The 17,729-nt window shown below is 38.9% G+C and overlaps 1 protein-coding gene across 4 annotated transcripts in view; it reads right to left on the bottom strand.

Annotated features, from left to right (window-relative positions):
• The window catches only part of INTS4 (integrator complex subunit 4), a 110,466-nt gene that overhangs the window by 89,351 nt on the left and 3,386 nt on the right, over positions 1-17,729 (bottom strand). For all 4 annotated transcript variants that reach the window (XM_064576869.1, XM_064576870.1, XM_064576871.1 and 1 more), the window contains exon 2: positions 15,469-15,663. In XM_064576869.1, the coding sequence (XP_064432939.1) occupies positions 15,469-15,663 (195 nt within the window). The remainder of the gene's footprint in view (positions 1-15,468; positions 15,664-17,729) is intronic.

Here is a 17,729-nt window from a genome sequence, read left to right as displayed (position 1 = left end):
CAGTGAAAACTGAACATGATGTAGGTATTACATGCTATTAAAGACTGTTGTGGGTTTATTTTAAAGTCCTAAAACAAGTCCTTATTTGTTAAACAGAGATAATTAAAAATTCACAAGTGAAATGATATGCTGCTTCAGATTTGCCCAACCTCCAAAAAGTGGCGGAAAATGCATCAAAACAAGAACGGCAAAAAGCTGATAACCATTGAAGCTGGATGAAGAAGATCTAAAGGCTTATATTATTTTCTCTCTTTTTGTGTGTTTGTGAAGCTACCAAACAAAAGTTAACTTTTGGAAAAAATCACATGAAAGTACTATATTCTATCTAAAATGGTTAATTAATTTATTCCTTCAACATACATACAAGAAGCACCTACTATGTGCCAAGCATTATTCTAGCTACTGGGGATACAATGGTGAATAAAGCAGAAGCAATTTCTGCTCTCACAGATCTTATAGTCAAATGGATAAGACTGGCAAAAGAATATATAATTTCACAAGGTAAACATTCTGAAGAAAAATAAAGTGTGCAATGGATTAAAGAGTAATGTGGGGAGACTATTCCAGATAGGACAGTGAGGAAAGTTCACTCTGAGGACCCAACTTTTAAGAGGACACTTAACTGAGTCAGACAGAGAACCACAGGAAGATTTAGGGAAGCAGCGTTCCAGGCAGAAGAAAGGTGCAAACTCAGAATATGGGAAATTCTAAAATGCTGTATATAAAACTCCAGAAAAATGCATACAAAATTGTTAGCAGTGATTCTCTCCAGAGTAATCTCTGGAGAGCGCATTTTGTTTTTTCACTTTTTTTGTTTAAGATTTATTCATTGGGGTGCCTGTGTGGCTCAGTTGGTTAAGTGTCTGCCTTCAGCTCAGGTCATGATCCCTGGGTCCTGGGATAAAGCCCCACATCAGGTCCCCTGCTCAGCGGGGAGCCTACTTCTCCCTCTCACTCTGCCTGCCGCTCCCCCTGCTTGTGCTCTCTCTGTCAAATGAATAAATTAAAAAACAAACAAACAACAACAACAAAAAAGGTTTGTTCATTTTAGAGAGAGAGGGTGTGTGAGTGGAGTTGGGGGGGGTTAGGCGCGGAGGGAGAGAATCTTTCAAGTAGACTCCCTGCTGATTGCAGAGCCCATTATGGCCCAATCTCACAACCCATGAGATCACGACCTGAGTCGAAACCAAGAGTCAGATGCTCAACTGCCTGAGCCACCCAGGCGCCCCGTTTTTTAAGTTTTTTTATTTGCAGAGGCAAATCTCATTCTTTCACACGCTTCTTTAGTGCTTGAATTTGCTACAATAAATATTACTGCTGTAATTTTTTTTAAAGACTTTATTTATTAGAGAGAGAGAGCGCACATGAGAGAGAACGAGTTGGGAAGGGCAGAAGGATAGGGAGCAGCAGACTCCCTGCCGAGCAGAGTCTGACTCAGGGCTCGATCCCAGGACCCCAGGATCATGACCTGAGCCAAAGGCAGACGCTTAACTGACTGAGCCACCCAGGTGCCCCAAACTGTTGTAACGTTTAAAAAAGAGTGTAAATTTTTAAATCTACACAAATACATACAACCCTTCGAAAGCTCCCAGTTTTATACAGAAAGAAGTGTGAGCTGCTCCGCATGCCACAAAGGCCTGCAAGACTCGCCACTATGTCAGCTCCCACAGTTCCCTACCAGGGATGCCATGCTGCTTGAAGCTTCTGTACCCCCACTTAAGACGGGTCTTCTATCTAGGCTGCCTTCCCTTTCTCCCACACCCACCCCTCCTGTCCCTTAGGTGCATTAACCCCAGGAAGTCATCTCTGATCCCTGAACTGGACATGGAACAACCTTGAACAACTCTTTATCATGCCATTCACTACAGTGCATTGTATTTGCTTGTGATTGTATATTCCCCCAACTGGCCTGTGAGCCACAAAAGTGACTAGCAAAATGCTAAGAAAGCACTATGTACATTCTGATAAAATAAGAGTACAAGAAAAGGAAGAGCCAAGTGTTCTCTTTAATCACTCAGTAAATTATCTTATCTGTTCAACACCGATTTCCTGCATACTACGAGCCCCCTGTACCAGGCCATGGGGATACACTGCCCTTGTGGAACTTAGAGGTTGATGGGCAAGGCAGACATTTATTAAGTAATGTCCATTTAATAATTAGAGTTGTAAAGAAAAAATACAGCGTTCTATGAAAGCATATGACATATCAGACAGAACTTATAACTACGTATTATGGTCAAAGAGATCCTGATCTAATTTGAGGCAGAGGAAAAAGAATGAATCAATGTTCTGAGTCATGAAAGAATACCACAACTTTCAGAACTGAAAAAAGCGCAATGTGGCTAAAATGTCATTGACATAAGATGAGCCTTTTTTTAAAAAAAATTGTATTTATTCATTTGAGAGAGACAGAGATAGCAACTGAGATAGTGAGGGAGAGCACGCACAGGGAAGAGAGGGAGAAGCAGGCTCCCCGCTGAGCAGGGAGCGGGCTGCGGGGCTTGATCCCAGGACTCTGGGATCATGACCTGAGCCGAAGGCAGACGCCCAACCAATTGAGCCACCCAGGCGCCCCTAAATGAGGCTTAAGAAACTAACAGGCACCACATCTTTTTGAGAATTATGGCAAGTATCTCTCTAATAATGCCTACCATGAAGCAGGAACTCAATACATATTTGTTCACTATTGAATAAACAAAAGAAAAATCTTTGTCCTAAGAGCAATAAGAATCCTTTGATGAACAATGAACAGGAGAGTGACATTAACAGATTTGAATTTTTGAAATATCAATCCAGCCTCAATATGATTGGGTTGGAAGGGGCAAAACTAGACAAAGAGACAAATTAAGAGTATATTGCAATAGTCCAGCAAAAGACATTAGCAAGACTTCCACTTCTGTTGAGGGCAAGGCTAGATAATTCAGACCAATCTTTCTGCTGAGGAAAACTAGAAAAGTACTATGGATGTAAAAAAAAAAAAAAAAAAAAAGTGTGTGCACACACATACATATATGTGTATAGATACACACATATATATATCTATGAAAACATATATAGGTGCGTGTATATACATATGTGTATTTGAAAGTATTAGAAAACTGAAAGATAAACTAAGAAAGAACTAGGATCATGCAAGGAAGGAACCCAGAAAGGTTCGCCTAGAGTGTGGGGCTGCTTTTTCTTCAGGCTTTTGCTAACTGCAGGAGTGAGGGAATGGAGAGATGGGAGGCAAAGTAAACAGTGCTTCTGACAGCCAAGTGAGGCCAGAGGGGCAATGGCTAGAGTTTAAGTCTAAGGGTACTAGGGTGAGAAGGGGCAGCCTAATAAATCCCATCACTTTGGATTAGAACCCCAAAAAGCTACAACAATACAAATAAGAATAAAATAAAAATACACAGACTTTGGTAGGAACTGCAGGTCAGCTTTGAATCATCTTAATTCCTGAAATGAGAATTTTTCCTGGATTTCTAGACTGAAACAAATATTCTCTGGCTTAAAATAAGTCATCCTAAGCCTCAAATTATTTTTACAAACAATTTTGGAAATACACTGCCTAATACAGTAAGAAATAAAGCATGATAGCAGATCAGATAACATGAATAGACATGGCAGGTGAGAATTCTACCACTGAACCACCAATGCACATGAATAGACATGATAAGACACAGTCAGAGGGATTCATTTATTGGAGTTATCAGACACAGATTTTAAAATAATTCTGCTTATTATGTTGAAAGAGATAAAGACAACATGAGAATTTCACCAGAGAACTAGAATTTTTTTAAAAAAGGAAATTATAGAAATGATAAAAAGCCATCAACGAAATTACAAATAAATGAACAGATTCAACAGGAGACTAGTCAAGATGAAGAGAGAAGGAGTGAGAAGGAGTGAACCGGAACATAGGTCCAGAATGAAGCCCAAGGAGATGAAAGAATGAAAATTCAGAGGAGAACAGGATAAAATGAGGTGGCTTATCACACATGTAGGTGGAGTCTCAAAAGGAGAGGAGGGAGAGAAAGAAATAATGGCCAAGAACCTCTCTGATGAAAAGTACCAAGCCACAGATGATAAACACTATGAACCCCAAGTATGAGACATTAAAAGAAATCCACATGTAGGCACAAGACAAAAAATTGCTGAAAAACGTACGAAGCAAAAACTACTAAAAGAACCAAAGAGAAAGATTATTCCTCAAAGGATCAATAGTAAGAATGACACTCTGATTTCTCAACAGAAACAATGGACAGCAGAAGACAATACAACGATGTATTTAAAGTACTGAAAGAAAATAACAGCCAATCTAAAATTCTACATGCAGCAAAACATACTTCAAGAACTGAATAAAGAAGATGTGGTATATATATACAATGGAGTATTATGCAGCCATAAGAAAGAATGAGATCTTGCCATTTGCAACAACATGGATGGACCTAGAGGGTATTATGCTAAGCGACATTAAGTCAGATAGAGAAAAACAAATACCACTTATATATGGAATCTAAAAAACAAAACAAATGAAGCAAACAAAATGACTCTTACAGAGAACAAACTGGTAGTTGTTGGGGGGGTGAAATAAAGGGGATTAAGAGGTACAAACTTCCAGTTATAAAATAAATAAGTCATAGAGATAAAAAGTAGAGCATAGAGAATAGTCAATAATATTAATGTCCAGTGACAGTAACTACACTTGTGGTGAGCAATGAGTAACCTATATAATTGTTGAAAAAGTATGCTGCACACCTGAAACTAATAACACCATATTTTATAATTCAATTAAAAATTTTTTCATAATAAAAAAATTTTTCATAATAAAAATAAATCCTTCAAGAATGGAAGTAAAATAAAACACAAAGAAGCTTCATCAGTAAATTCACAATAAATGGAAATATCAGAGGGTATTCTTCAACCAAAAGGAAAATAATCCCAGATGAATAGTCACAGATGCAAGAAGAGAAAAGCAATGATAAATACATTGGACTAAATGATAAATATTTGGTAAACCTAAATGAATATTGCCTATATAAAATAACACTGTCTTGGGGCGCCTGGATGGCTCAGTCAGTTAAGCGTCTGACTCTTGATTTCCACTCAGGTCATGATCTCAGGGTCCTGAGATCGAGCCCTACGTCAGGCTCTGCACTGAGCATGGAGCCTTCTTAAGATTCTCTCTCCCTCCCTCTCCCTCTGCCACTCCCTTGCATGCATGTGCTGTCTCTTGCTCTCAAAAACAAAACACACACACACACACACACACACACAAAACCACCACATTGTCTTACAGAGTGAAAAATGGAGAATTAAAATATACAATTACACTCAAATGTAAGTCAGGAAGATGGATAAATGGAGGTAAGTCCTTGCACTGTCCGAAATGGTTACTGTGCCATATAACATTTGACTTTTATAAGTCAAGAATTCATATTGTATTACACTTTGATAAAAATAAAATTAAATTTTTAAAAATTCACTTCAGGAGCACCTGGGTGGCTCAGTTGGATAGGTGTCTGCCTTCCACTCAGGTCATGATCCCAGGGTCCTGGAATCAAGCCCCACATCAGGTTCCCTGCAAAGAGCCTGCTTCTCCCTCTCCCTCTCTCTCTCAGATAAATAAAATATTTTTTAAAAAATTCCACTTCAAATTTTTAAAAATTTCATGTCGTAATATCTAGGCTAACCAGTAAAAAAAGTATAAAAGAATGTTTAACTCCCGGGCACCTGGGTGGCTCAGTTGGTTAAGCGACTGCCTTCGGCTCAGGTCATGATCCTGGAGTCCCAGGATCGAGTCCCACATCGGGCTCCCTGCTCAGCAGGGAGTCTGCTTCTGCCTCTGACCCTCCTCCCTCTCATGCTCTCTGTCTCTCATTCTCTCTCTCTCAAATAAATAAATAAAATCTTTAAAAAAAAAAAAAAAAAAAAAGAATGTTTAACGCCCAAGCTAAAGATGGAAAGAATTTTAAAAAACAATTCAAAAGATGCCAAGAAACAAGAGAAAAAAGGAACATTAAACAGGTAAGGTAAATATAATGCATTTAATAAGAGGGTGGTTTTAAATCCACATATGTCAATACTTACATTAAATGTAATAAACTAAGTGATCAGTTTTAAAAACAAACATTTTTTTTTTTAAACTCACTACATGTTGGGGAGCCTGGGTAGCTCAGTTGATTAAGCATCTGACTTTTTTTTTTTTGGTTGATCACTGTATATTCTATGTTTTGTTCTGTTTTTTAAATTTTTTTATTAACATATAATGTATTATTCGTTGCAGGGGTACAGGTCTGTGATTCACTAGTCTTACACAATTCACAGCACTCACCATAGTAAATGCCCTCCCCAATGTCCATCACCCAGACACCCCATCCCTCCCACCCCCCTCCACTCCAGCAACCCTGTTTGTTTCCTGAGATTAAGAGTCTCTTATGGTTTGTCTCCCTCTCTGGTTTCATCTTGTTTTCATTTTTCCCTCCCTTCCCCTATGATCCTCTGTCTTGTTTCTCAAATTCTTCATATCAGTGAGATCATATGACATTTATCCTTCTCTGATTGACTTATTTCACTTAGCATAATACCCTCTAGTTCCATCCACGTCATTGCAAATGGCAAGATTTCATTTCTTTTTGATGGCTGCATAATATTCCATTGTATATATATACCACATCTTCTTTGTCCATTCTGTTAATGAACACCTAGGCTCTTTCCATAGTTTGGCTATTGCGGACATTGCTGCTATAAACATAGGGGTGCATGTGCCCCTTCGGATCACTACATTTGTATCTCTGGGGTAAATACCCAGTGTTAAGCATCTGACTCTTGATTTCGGCTCAGGTCATGATCTTGGGGTTCTGGGACAGAGCCCCGCATCAGGCTCCCTGCTCAGTGGGGAGTCTGACTGTCTCCCTCTCTTGCCCCTCCCCCTGCTCACTCTGTAATACATAAATCTTTAAAAGTAAATAAATAAAAATTAAAAACTACATGTTGTTTACATAGGTCTTATCTAAAACAAAAAGACATCAAAAAGATGAAAATAAAAGGCAGAAGTAGGTATACCACGGAAACTATAATCAAAAGATAACTGGTATCATTATATATATATTAAAGCCATTATACATATATATATATATTAAAGCCCCAATATACATTGGGGCGCCTGGGTGGCTCAGTCGTTAAGCGTCTGCCTTCGGTTCAGGTCATAGTCCCAGGGTCCTGGGATCGAGCCCCACATTGGGCTCCCTGCTCAGTTGGGAGCCTGCTTCTCCCTCTCCCACTCCCCCTACTTGTGCTCTCTCTCTCGCTGTATCTCTGTCAAATAAATAAATAAAATCTTTTAAAAAAAAAGCCATTATTTGCTGATGATTATCTGTAAAAAATTCAAAATAATCTACATATAATTTATTAAAATTGTTATGTAAGCTTAGTAAGGTTGTAAGATATATGAGTTAATAAATAAAAGTCAACTGCATTTCTGAATTCCAGCTATGGTAGTGTTAGAAAATGAAATTTTAAAAATATTATCATTTACAATAACAAAATATTAAATATCTAGGAATAACTAACAAAAAAATGTACATAATCTTTATGCAGAAAACTATAAAACAGTATTAAAATAATAGGGATGTACCAAGTTTATGGACTGGAAAACTCAATACCGTAAAATGTCAATCCCCAAATGTCATCAGAACGATAGAGTTAATGCAAACCTAATCAAAATCCTAACTGAAATTTTGTTTTGGGGCAGAATTTCACAAGCTGGTATCAAAATTCATTAAAAAAATGAAAAGATCAAGAATAATTAAGACATTCTTAAAGAAGAGCAAGGTGAGTGAACTTGTCCTACCAGATGTCAAGATTTAATATAATGCTAGGCTAAGACAGCATGGTACTGGCATGAGAATAGACAAACTACTGGAATAGAATAGAAAGCCCTGAAATACCCATATGTAGACACTTCATTTACCACAAAGGTGGCACTGCAGGACAATGGAGAAAGGATATTCTTTTCAATAAATGGCGCTGGACATTTGGATTTCCATATACCCAAGCAACATACACATATCAATCCCACGTGTGAAAAGCAAATGATAAAGCTTCTAGTAATAATGCAGCAAAATGTCTTAATGAGCTCAGGGTAGCAAACCCTTCTTACATCAGGTAAGAAAAACCCAAAAATAAATGAAAAGATTGTCAAACTGGACTACATTAAGAACTGCTTTTCATCAAAATACAATACTATGGGACTAAAAGATGGGGGGCGGGGGGAAGGTGGGAGGGACTAAAAAGGAAGAAGATATTTGAAAACACATACAACCATTAAAGCTATTAAAGAACTTGTACTGGAATATAAAGAATTCACATAAAACAATAAGGAAAAAGAAAAATATGCAAAAAACATCAATAGGCATTACCTAAAAAGATATCCAAATGGCCAATTAAACATATTAAAGTTGTTCCACTTCATCAGAAATCCAACGAATGCAAATTAAGGCCACAATGATATACCACACACATCCACTGGAACTATCAAATGATAAACATCAGCAATTCCAACTGTTGGGAAATATGTGGAATTGGAATTGGAATTCTCATAGTGCTAACAGCGGGTCTAAATTGGTACTACCACTCTGAAAAAGTTGGCTTAGAGGGCACCTGGGTGGCTCAGTAGGTTAAGCAGCTGCCTTCGGCTCAGGTCATGATCCCAGGGTCCTGGGATTGAGCCCTGCATCGAGCTCTCTGCTCAGCAGGGAGCCTGCTTCTTCCTCTCCCTCTGCCCCTCCTCCAGCTTGTACTCTCTCTCTCTTGCTCGCTCGCTCACTCTGTCTCTCAAATAAATAAAATCTTTTTTAAAAAAATGCCTATGGGGCACCTGGGTGGCTCAGCCGGTCAAGCATCTGCCTTCAGCTCAGGTCATGATCCCAGCCCCACATCGGGCTCCCTGCTCAATGGGGAGCCTGCTTCTCCCTCTCCCTCTGTCTGCTGCTTCTCCTGCTTGTGCTCTCTCTGTCAAACAAATAAATAAAATCTAAAAAAAAAAAAAAAATGCCTATGAAAAAGTTGGCTCAGTAATTTCACTCCGGAGTATACAAAATATAGAAATGTAAGACATGCATACCAAGAGACCTGTCCAAAATGTTCATGGCACTATTTCCTGTAATAGCTAAAAAGTGGAGGAAGCCTAAATGTCCAACAATAATGGAATGGATAAATAAATTAGAGTATATTCATATAAGAAATCTTATGCTATGGTAAAAATGAATGAACCACAGCTACCGTCAACAATATGAATGAATATCGATATAGGTAGAATTTTGAGCAAAAGCCACACATAAAAGATACACACTGTATTCTCTACATGAAGTTTAAAAAAAAAAAAAGACAAAAATAAATTGTATTTAGGAGTGCAGGCTTAATGGTAAAAAATAAAAGAAAGGTAGTTATTACCCTGAAAGTCAGGACAGTGGTGGTTATCTTTTGGGAAAGATCTAAATCATTAGAGGGGAGTTTGAAGAGGTTTATGGGAGGCTGATAATATTCCATTTCTTGACTGGGATGGTGGTTACACACTGTGTTCACAGTGTGATAGAGCAATAGGCTGTATGACAGTTTTCTACCTATTCTTCTTTATGTGTTATATTTCACGATAAAATTTTAAAAATGTGGGAAGCCTTGGTAGCTCAGTTGGTTAAGCGTCCAACTCTTGATTTCAGCTCAGGTCATGATCTCAAGGTCCTGAGATTGAGCCCTGCTTTGGGCTCTGCACTGTGCATGGAGCCTGCTTAAGATTCTCTCTCTCCCTCTCTTTTTGCTGCACCACCCGCACCCCCGCTCACATGCTCTTGCTCTCTAAATAAGTAAAATGAAATAAAACATGTTACTTGGACTACTGAAGTAACAGTGGAACAACAGAGATTTTGAACGTAAAATCAATAAGACTTAGTGAAGAAGGGAATAGGAGGAGAGAAAAAGGTAAAGGATCTTTCTCAGGTTTCTGATTTAAGGGTCTGTATAGATAATGGGACCATTTACCAGATAAGGTAGACTGGAGAATGAAGGGAGATCCTGAATTCAGTTTTGAATATAAAGAAAAACCAATTATTTTATGGACTTCAAATTATTGAAATACCAAAGAATCAGGTAATTGTCTTTCTGAGACAATGGACTAGTCAAATACTAGTCAAAAATAATCTGCAGTAAGAGAGGACAGGAGAAGAGCTATATAGCCCTTCAATGGTCTGGAATGGAGTCACAGACCTCCAAACACAAGAGAGCTGCAGAGAAAGCAGAAGTACTAGGCCTAGCAGACAAGAGGAGGCAAGAATGGCACAAAAAAAGAATAAGAGAGTATCTGACCTAGTAACATTTCTTATCAATCTGGATACTTTACCCAAGTTCTTCTACTTTCTGAAATTATCCCCTGGTACCCTCAACACCTAAGCTTAAAACAAATTGCCTCCAGAGAAGCCCTCTCTAATCACCATTAAAACTGTCCTGGTTCAGGCTTTCATCACCTTGCTTCAGACTTATCAGTCTCCTAGTTGGTCACCCTAACACCCATCTTCCCCTCGTCCAATTCCTCCATCCTCCATCCTATTTCCAGGGTGACATTTCTAAAACAAAACGCACAAGATAAAATACAGGCCCTCCACGATTTCTAGTCTTATCTCTTTAAGAGCTTTCAAACTAAAATCTACACCACCTGCTTGCATCTCTTCTAATGTGACAGGCTATTTCACATCTCCATGCCTTTGCTCACAACTGCTTTCTTCCTAAAATGCCTTTCTTTCCTCCTGTTTTCCAAATGGCCCAAATCTGTTTTAGAAGACTCATCTCAAGGATCACTACTACTCTATAATGCCGTTCTAGTCCCCTGCTCCCAAGTCAAACTGATTGCCCTCTTCTTCAAGGTCACATCATAACCTGTCCCAGATTTCACAGCACCTATAACACTGTATTGTTATTATCCATTTATTGTGTCTATATTTACCCAATTAGATTCAGATCAGGGATCACATAATCATCTCTTATCTCCAAAATTAAGCACAAGGCCTGGAACAGTTAGTATACAGGACATTTTGAGAAAACAAAAAACAAAAAAAATGAACAAATGAATAACCTTAGCCCTCACTATCTATTTACTACATATATTATTTGGTCTACCAACTATAATGCTAGCCCCAAAAGGACAAGGAACATGTCTCACAGGTCTACATCCTCCCCAGCAACTAGCACAGTAGCATAAGTGAAGAATCCCTCATGTGAAGGAAGTTCAGATACTGCTGCCTGACCCCAGAAAAATTTGGAGGAGAGAAGCAGAAGCCCAAGTAGTTTATCTACTAAAATATAAGAGACCAGGGGCGCCTGGGTGGCTCAGTTGGTTAAGCGACTGCCTTCGGCTCAGGTCACGATCCTGGAGTCCCGGGATCGAGTCCCGCATCGGGCTCCCTGCTTGGCAGGGAGTCTGCTTCTCCCTCTGACCCTCCTCCCTCTCCTGCTCTCTGTCTCTCATTCTCTCTCTCTCTCAAATAAAAAAAATAAATAAAAAAAAGAGACCACATTTATGAATAACAGACAAAAGGATAAAAAAAGCTATGGTCATCAATCTAGAACTGGACACATTTGGCATCCCTCCTCATTTCCTTTGGGGCTAGAATCTGCTACACTAATGCAAGCACCATGGCCTGGTTAAAGAGCCTGAGGTATAACATCAGAATACCTGAGTTCAATTTTTCCACTAGACATGATAATGGTATTGTGATTATATCTTTTAAAAGAGTATTGTTTAGAGATATAAATTGAAATTTATGAACAAAATGATATGATGCCAGGGAGAATCTGGTGGAGAGGGTAAGAGTGGAGGAAGTGGAAGTGGACAGGTGGGTGGGGGGAATGGGAATAAAATAAGTTTGGCCACAAAGTGGTATCTGCTGAAACTGGATAAGGGGTACATGGGAATTAATTAAACCATTCCCTCTACTTGTATATGCATTTGAAATGTTTCATGACAAAAAGTTAAAAAACAACAACAATAACAACAAACAACCCAGATCAAATCCAGACCCTACATTTACTTAGCTGGGTCACCCTGAAAACTAAACTGCTCCAAGCTTATTCCCTTTTTTTTTTTTAACATTTTATTTATTTATTTATTTGACAGAGAGAGAGCGAGCGCGCGCACAAGCAGGGGGAACAGCAGGCAGAGAGAGAAGCAGGCCCCCGGCCAAGGAGAGAGCCCGATGTGGGGCTTGATCCCAGGATGTGAGATAATGACCTGAGCCAAAGGCAGACGCTTAACCAACTGAACCACCCAGGCTCCAAGCTTAGATCTTTACCTGGATTACATAAATAACAATGGTGTTATCACCAGGATTAAAAAACATTACATGTGGAAAGAGCTTTATAAACTCCAACAAGCTATATAAATGTTAACTGTTCTTAAAAGTATTATTACAGATGATTATGGGTAATAGAGTTATATTATCATATAATAGGTGGATATTGCTAAGAAAGGAGGTAACTAAAAATAGATCACTAAGTGTCTGAAAACTTGAGAACAGAAACCCTGATTACATTCATGGAAAACATGAGGTAAGCATTTATTAACCCCCTACAATGTTTCAGGGACTTTGCCAGGAACTAGGACAGAGATAAACAGATTTGTAGTCTCTGAATTTAGGGGTTTAAAGTCTAAAGGAAAGAACATACAGCAAACACTGGCTATACTAAGAGCTAATCAATGTGCTAACAGGTCAGCCCAGTGCCCAGAAAAAAAATGCCTGATATGTAATAAGCATTCGTTAACTGAGTAAAAAGTCTCACAAAAGCATACGTTCACTCATTCAACAAATATTAATTTTACCACACACTGTTCTTGGTACTGCAGATGCATCAATTTAAAAAAACAAAAATCCCTGTTTAAGAGGAGCTTACATTCTAGCATGGGGAAATAGATAAGGAACCAAAAGAATGAGAAAATTATATAAAATACGAGAAGAGGGGCGCCTGGGTGGCTCAGTCATTAAGCGCCTGCCTTCAGCTCAGGTCATGATCCCAGGGTCCTGGGATCTAGCCCCACATCGGGCTCCCTGCTCTGCGGGGAGCCTGCTTCTCCCTCTCCCACTCCCCCTGCTTGTGTTCCCTCTCTCACTGCGTCTCTCTGTCAAATAAATAAAATCTTTTAAAAAATAAAAATAAATAAAATAAAATAAAATACGAGAAGATAGGGGGTGCCTGGGTAGCTCAGTCGGATTCTTGACTTTGGCTCAGGTCATGATCTCAGGGTTGTGAGATCAAGCCCCATGTCGTGGTCCACGCTTAGCACAGAGTCTGCTTGAGGATTTTTCACTCTCTCCCTCTTCCCCTCCTCCCCCACACACATGCACGTTCTCTCTCAAACAAATAAAATCTTAAAAAAAAAGAAAATGAGAAGATGGTAAGTGCTATGGAGAAAACAAAAGGAAGGAAGCTAGGAGGTTCTGGGGTGGAACAGGCAGTTTCAATTTTAAATACAGGGATAAAAAAAGGCTTTAATGAAAAAGTGACATTTGAGCTATGACTTGAACAAAGTGTGGGAAGTAGACATATGAACATCTGAGGGAAGTGTTCTAGGCAGAAGGAAACATAAGTGGAAAGACACTGAGGAAGGAATATGCTTGACAGAGAAAGTGGCAAACCAGATCACAGGGCAGTGGGAGGAAGACAGAGGGGTTCTAGGCTGGGGGAACAGCATGTGAAAAGACATGGATTTCTGAAAATCCACAAGATCTTTGGAAAACTGAAAGCATTTCTGATTAAGCTAGAACATTATATGTGTAAAGGAAAAGACCCTTTATGTCATACATAAAAGATTTAAATAAACATAGTTTATAGAGAGAAAAGAGACTGAAGAGAAAAAGAAGCTTTTGCAAGGGAACACTTGAAGATGCAATATGAAATACAAATCGTCATCTATAACATATTCTTAAAAATTTCAAAAATATGCTTAACCTGAATCTAACAAGGCCTGTACTTTATATCTAACTTTCCGTTTCTAGTAAATAAAAGGGATAGAGGAGCAAATTAACCCCCAAGGAAGTAAACAAATTCCAAAAACAAGATGTTTTATCAACAACTGACTGAGTCTATCAGGTCAACGTCACCAAAATAATAAAAACTGTTCTAGATTAAAAAAAGACCAGGGACTCCTGCTCAGCTGGGAGCCTGCTTCCCCCTCTCCTTCTGCCTGCCACTCTCTCTTTCTCTCTGACAAATAAATAAATAAAATCTTAAAAAAAAATCAGTTAAAAAAAATTTTAAAAGACCAAATGCCATGTGTGAATAGTGTTTGCATTCTGATTTGAACAGATCAACTATAAAAAGATATTTTGGAAATGAAAGAAATTTGAAGACTGACTAGTTGTTAGAGGACATTAAGGAAATTTAGTTTTATCTGATGTGGTTTTTTTTTTTTTAAGTCCTTTACTGAACTATTTAGGGAAATATATGATGATACTTTAAAAAAACTTAAGGAAAGGGCACCTGGGTGGCTCAGTCGTTAAGCGTCTGCCTTCGGCTCAGGTCATGATCCCAGGGTCCTGGGATCGAGTCCCACATCGGGCTCCCTGCTCGGCAGGAAGCCTGCTTCCCCCTCTCCCACGCCCCCTGCTTGTGTTCCTGCTCTAGCTATCTCTCTGTGTCAAATAAATAAATAAAATCTTTAAAAAAAAAACTTAAGGAAAACAAACAGAGAGAGCAAATTTGGCAAGATATTCGTTATGTGTTAAATCCAGAGATGGGTATTTGGCAGATCATTATAGTACTGTCTCAACTTTTCTATAGGCTTAAAAATGTTCATACTTAAGTTTAAAACTTTGATTCATCTGTGATTCAAATATTTGGAAATCACGTCTTCACTTTTACTGCAGATCTTACTTATAAACTGAAAACTAAACACAAGTTGTGAATTTCATTTCTGTTTAAACTATTTCCTGTATTTAATCAATCAAAAATTGATGTTTTTTTCTAGCCCAGTAAAATACATGAAAAAATGAAATGACACTATGCAAAGGAAAAAAAAAGTTAAAACGGGGCTATCGCAATTAGATATGAGGGACTTGAAATAGGGCAGTAACAGCAGGATGACAGGACGACATTTCAGAGACAAATCTGGTTACAGAGGGTCATGGCTGAAGTCGTCCTTGTACTCCCACTGCACGTAACGCAACACGGGCAGCATTACCCCCAGCAGTGTGTTCACATCTGTCTCCGTATACACTATATGGATACTCTCTATATCCACACGGAGATGCTGCATATTTCTGAGGACAGGATTTGGATCTTTTTTATCTCTGTATCCATAGTGCCTGGCACATGGAAGACCCTCAATAAAAGACTGCTGAATGAACACCTTCTTATTTATCTTGCAATACTAACCCATTCTGTAGACATGATACAATTCTTACACACACTCCCATCAGGTCCTCAAGACCTTCTTACCTTGTAATAATGTTCCAAGAGAATCCTGACTACTCCCTCCACACTTTCTGCTTCAACAGGCTTCCTGGCAAACTGGAGGAGGTACTGTAAAGCATCTGCTGGGGAGGTAGCTTTACACAGATCTATGTGGAGTGCTGCAGATTTACTTGGTTTTGTCAATCGGAGTTTCTTGGTTGCAATTTCCTCCTGTTGTTGCTGCAAAGGAGTAGGCAAAGAAAACACATGAAAACACAGGGTCTGCAAATTTCACTTTGCCTCACTCCCTTAAACCAAATAATGTATTTAACTAATAGACCTAACTTTAGGGAAAGCAGTGTTATGAACTGGAAAAAGGACACTGGAGTGGAGACCAAGGAGTACCCATTTTCCCACTATCTCCTACCACTGTGGGCTAGTCATTTCATTTCTCCAAGTTTCAATTTCTCTGTAAAGTAGAGGTCCACTAACATTTTTTTTTAAAGATTTTATTTTATTTTTTTTTAAGATTTTATTTATTTGAGAGAGAGAATGAGAGAGAGCACATGAGAGGGGGGAGGGTCAGAGGGAGAAGCAGACTCCCTGCCGAGCAGGGAGCCCGATGCGGGACTCGATCCCGGGACTCGATCCCGGGACTCCAGGATCATGACCTGAGCCGAAGGCAGTCGCTTAACCAACTGAGCCACCCAGGCGCCCGGTCCACTAACATTTTGTTCTGCCTATCTCTCAGGACCATTGTAGCTTTAGGGCTAAAAGGACACATAAAGGATCTGCTCCATTCTTTACTTAAAAGAAATCTCTATTATATATATAATGGAACATACATAAATATGTTCAAACATATATAAATATGTTCAGACTGTGCTGAGGGACCCACCAGGCTCAGCTTCCCTCATGAGAAAACTGGAACTGATGGGAACTATCTGTAGCTTACACTGAGTAAAAAGTCTTCTCCTGATTCCAGATGATTACCCAAACCATTCTGCCTTTATGAAAAGGATGGTTAGTGTAAAAAATAAAATAAGACATACAAATACCTCACAAGCTGTAGCCAGTTAACAAATGTTTACTGAATGATTATTCAGCATTAGGACTTGTCTCTGAATTCCAATTCTGCTGTTCTAAGTAAGTCATAATTCTTATGTTCATCAGCTGTAAAATGGGAATTATGACACTACTACCAGTCTTTCTCAACGAGCGATCCTCATCTGAACTACAGGACATGCAAAATTATTTGAGTAACTATTTTCTCAATTCTCCCAAGGATGGCGTGTAACTAGAAGCTTTCTAGATGCACTCGTTATGTATAATGGGTGCCAAAAAGTTCATGTAAAAGGGAACCTGGGGCGCCTGGGTGGCTCAGTTGGTTAAGCGACTGCCTTCGGCTCAGGTCATGATCCTGGAGTCCCGGGATCAAGTCCCGCATCGGGCTCCCTGCTCGGCAGGGAGTCTGCTTCTCCCTCTGACCCTCCTTCCTCTCATGCTCTCTGTCTCTCATTCTCTCTCTCTCAAATATAAAAAAAATCTTTAAAAAAATTTAAAAAAAATTAAAAAATAAAAAAAATAAATAAATAAAAATAAATAAATAAATAAGGGGAACCTGTCCCTCCGAGGCTTAAATCAGGCCCTGTGGGTAGGTACAGAGAGCATCATAAATAAGACAAATGTTGTAATCAATAATTTTCCTTAACATTTACTGCATCATTTTGATATGATGAGCAATCACCTCTTTACAAATTTACATTTCTACAGAGAAAAGATTAGGATTATTCTAGTCAGGAACAAAGTACGGCATGATATAAAGAGACCAAGGGTTTTGAAGTCAGAGAATTTGGGTTCAGTAACCACTTACTGGTGAGAGGAGGCCAGTCTCTCTTCTATAAAAGAGAATACAGTACCTATATCATATGGATATTTGAGAAGTCTAAAGTATAACATCTTTATGTGTACAAAGACATAATAAGCACTAAATACATACCAGTTCTCTCTCCCTCCTCATCTTCAAAGCAGAAGAAAAGATCAGAAGCACTAAGATCTCATTTCATCACTCTAAGGTAATGATTCATGCAGAATGAAGTAAAGAAATGAGCTCTTTTCTTAAAATCCTTACCCATTCCCATCCTATTCTACACAAATTCAGTCTTCTGTGTTACTTGGGCTCCCATCAGGTCAAAACCTGAGAAAGATTTCTTTCCATACAGAGTATATAAGGGGGAAGACAAACCAATATCTGCTATCAGTCAACCATCAGTAACATTTTAGTGAGCCAGGACCTATGGTCATCC

This window comes from Mirounga angustirostris, unplaced genomic scaffold, assembly GCF_029215605.1.
Source record: "Mirounga angustirostris isolate CCGP_5_RB_7025 unplaced genomic scaffold, mMirAng1.0.hap1 SCAF_13, whole genome shotgun sequence".
NCBI classification, from domain to species: Eukaryota; Metazoa; Chordata; class Mammalia; order Carnivora; family Phocidae; genus Mirounga; species Mirounga angustirostris.
This window is presented reverse-complemented; position numbering and strand designations above follow the sequence as displayed.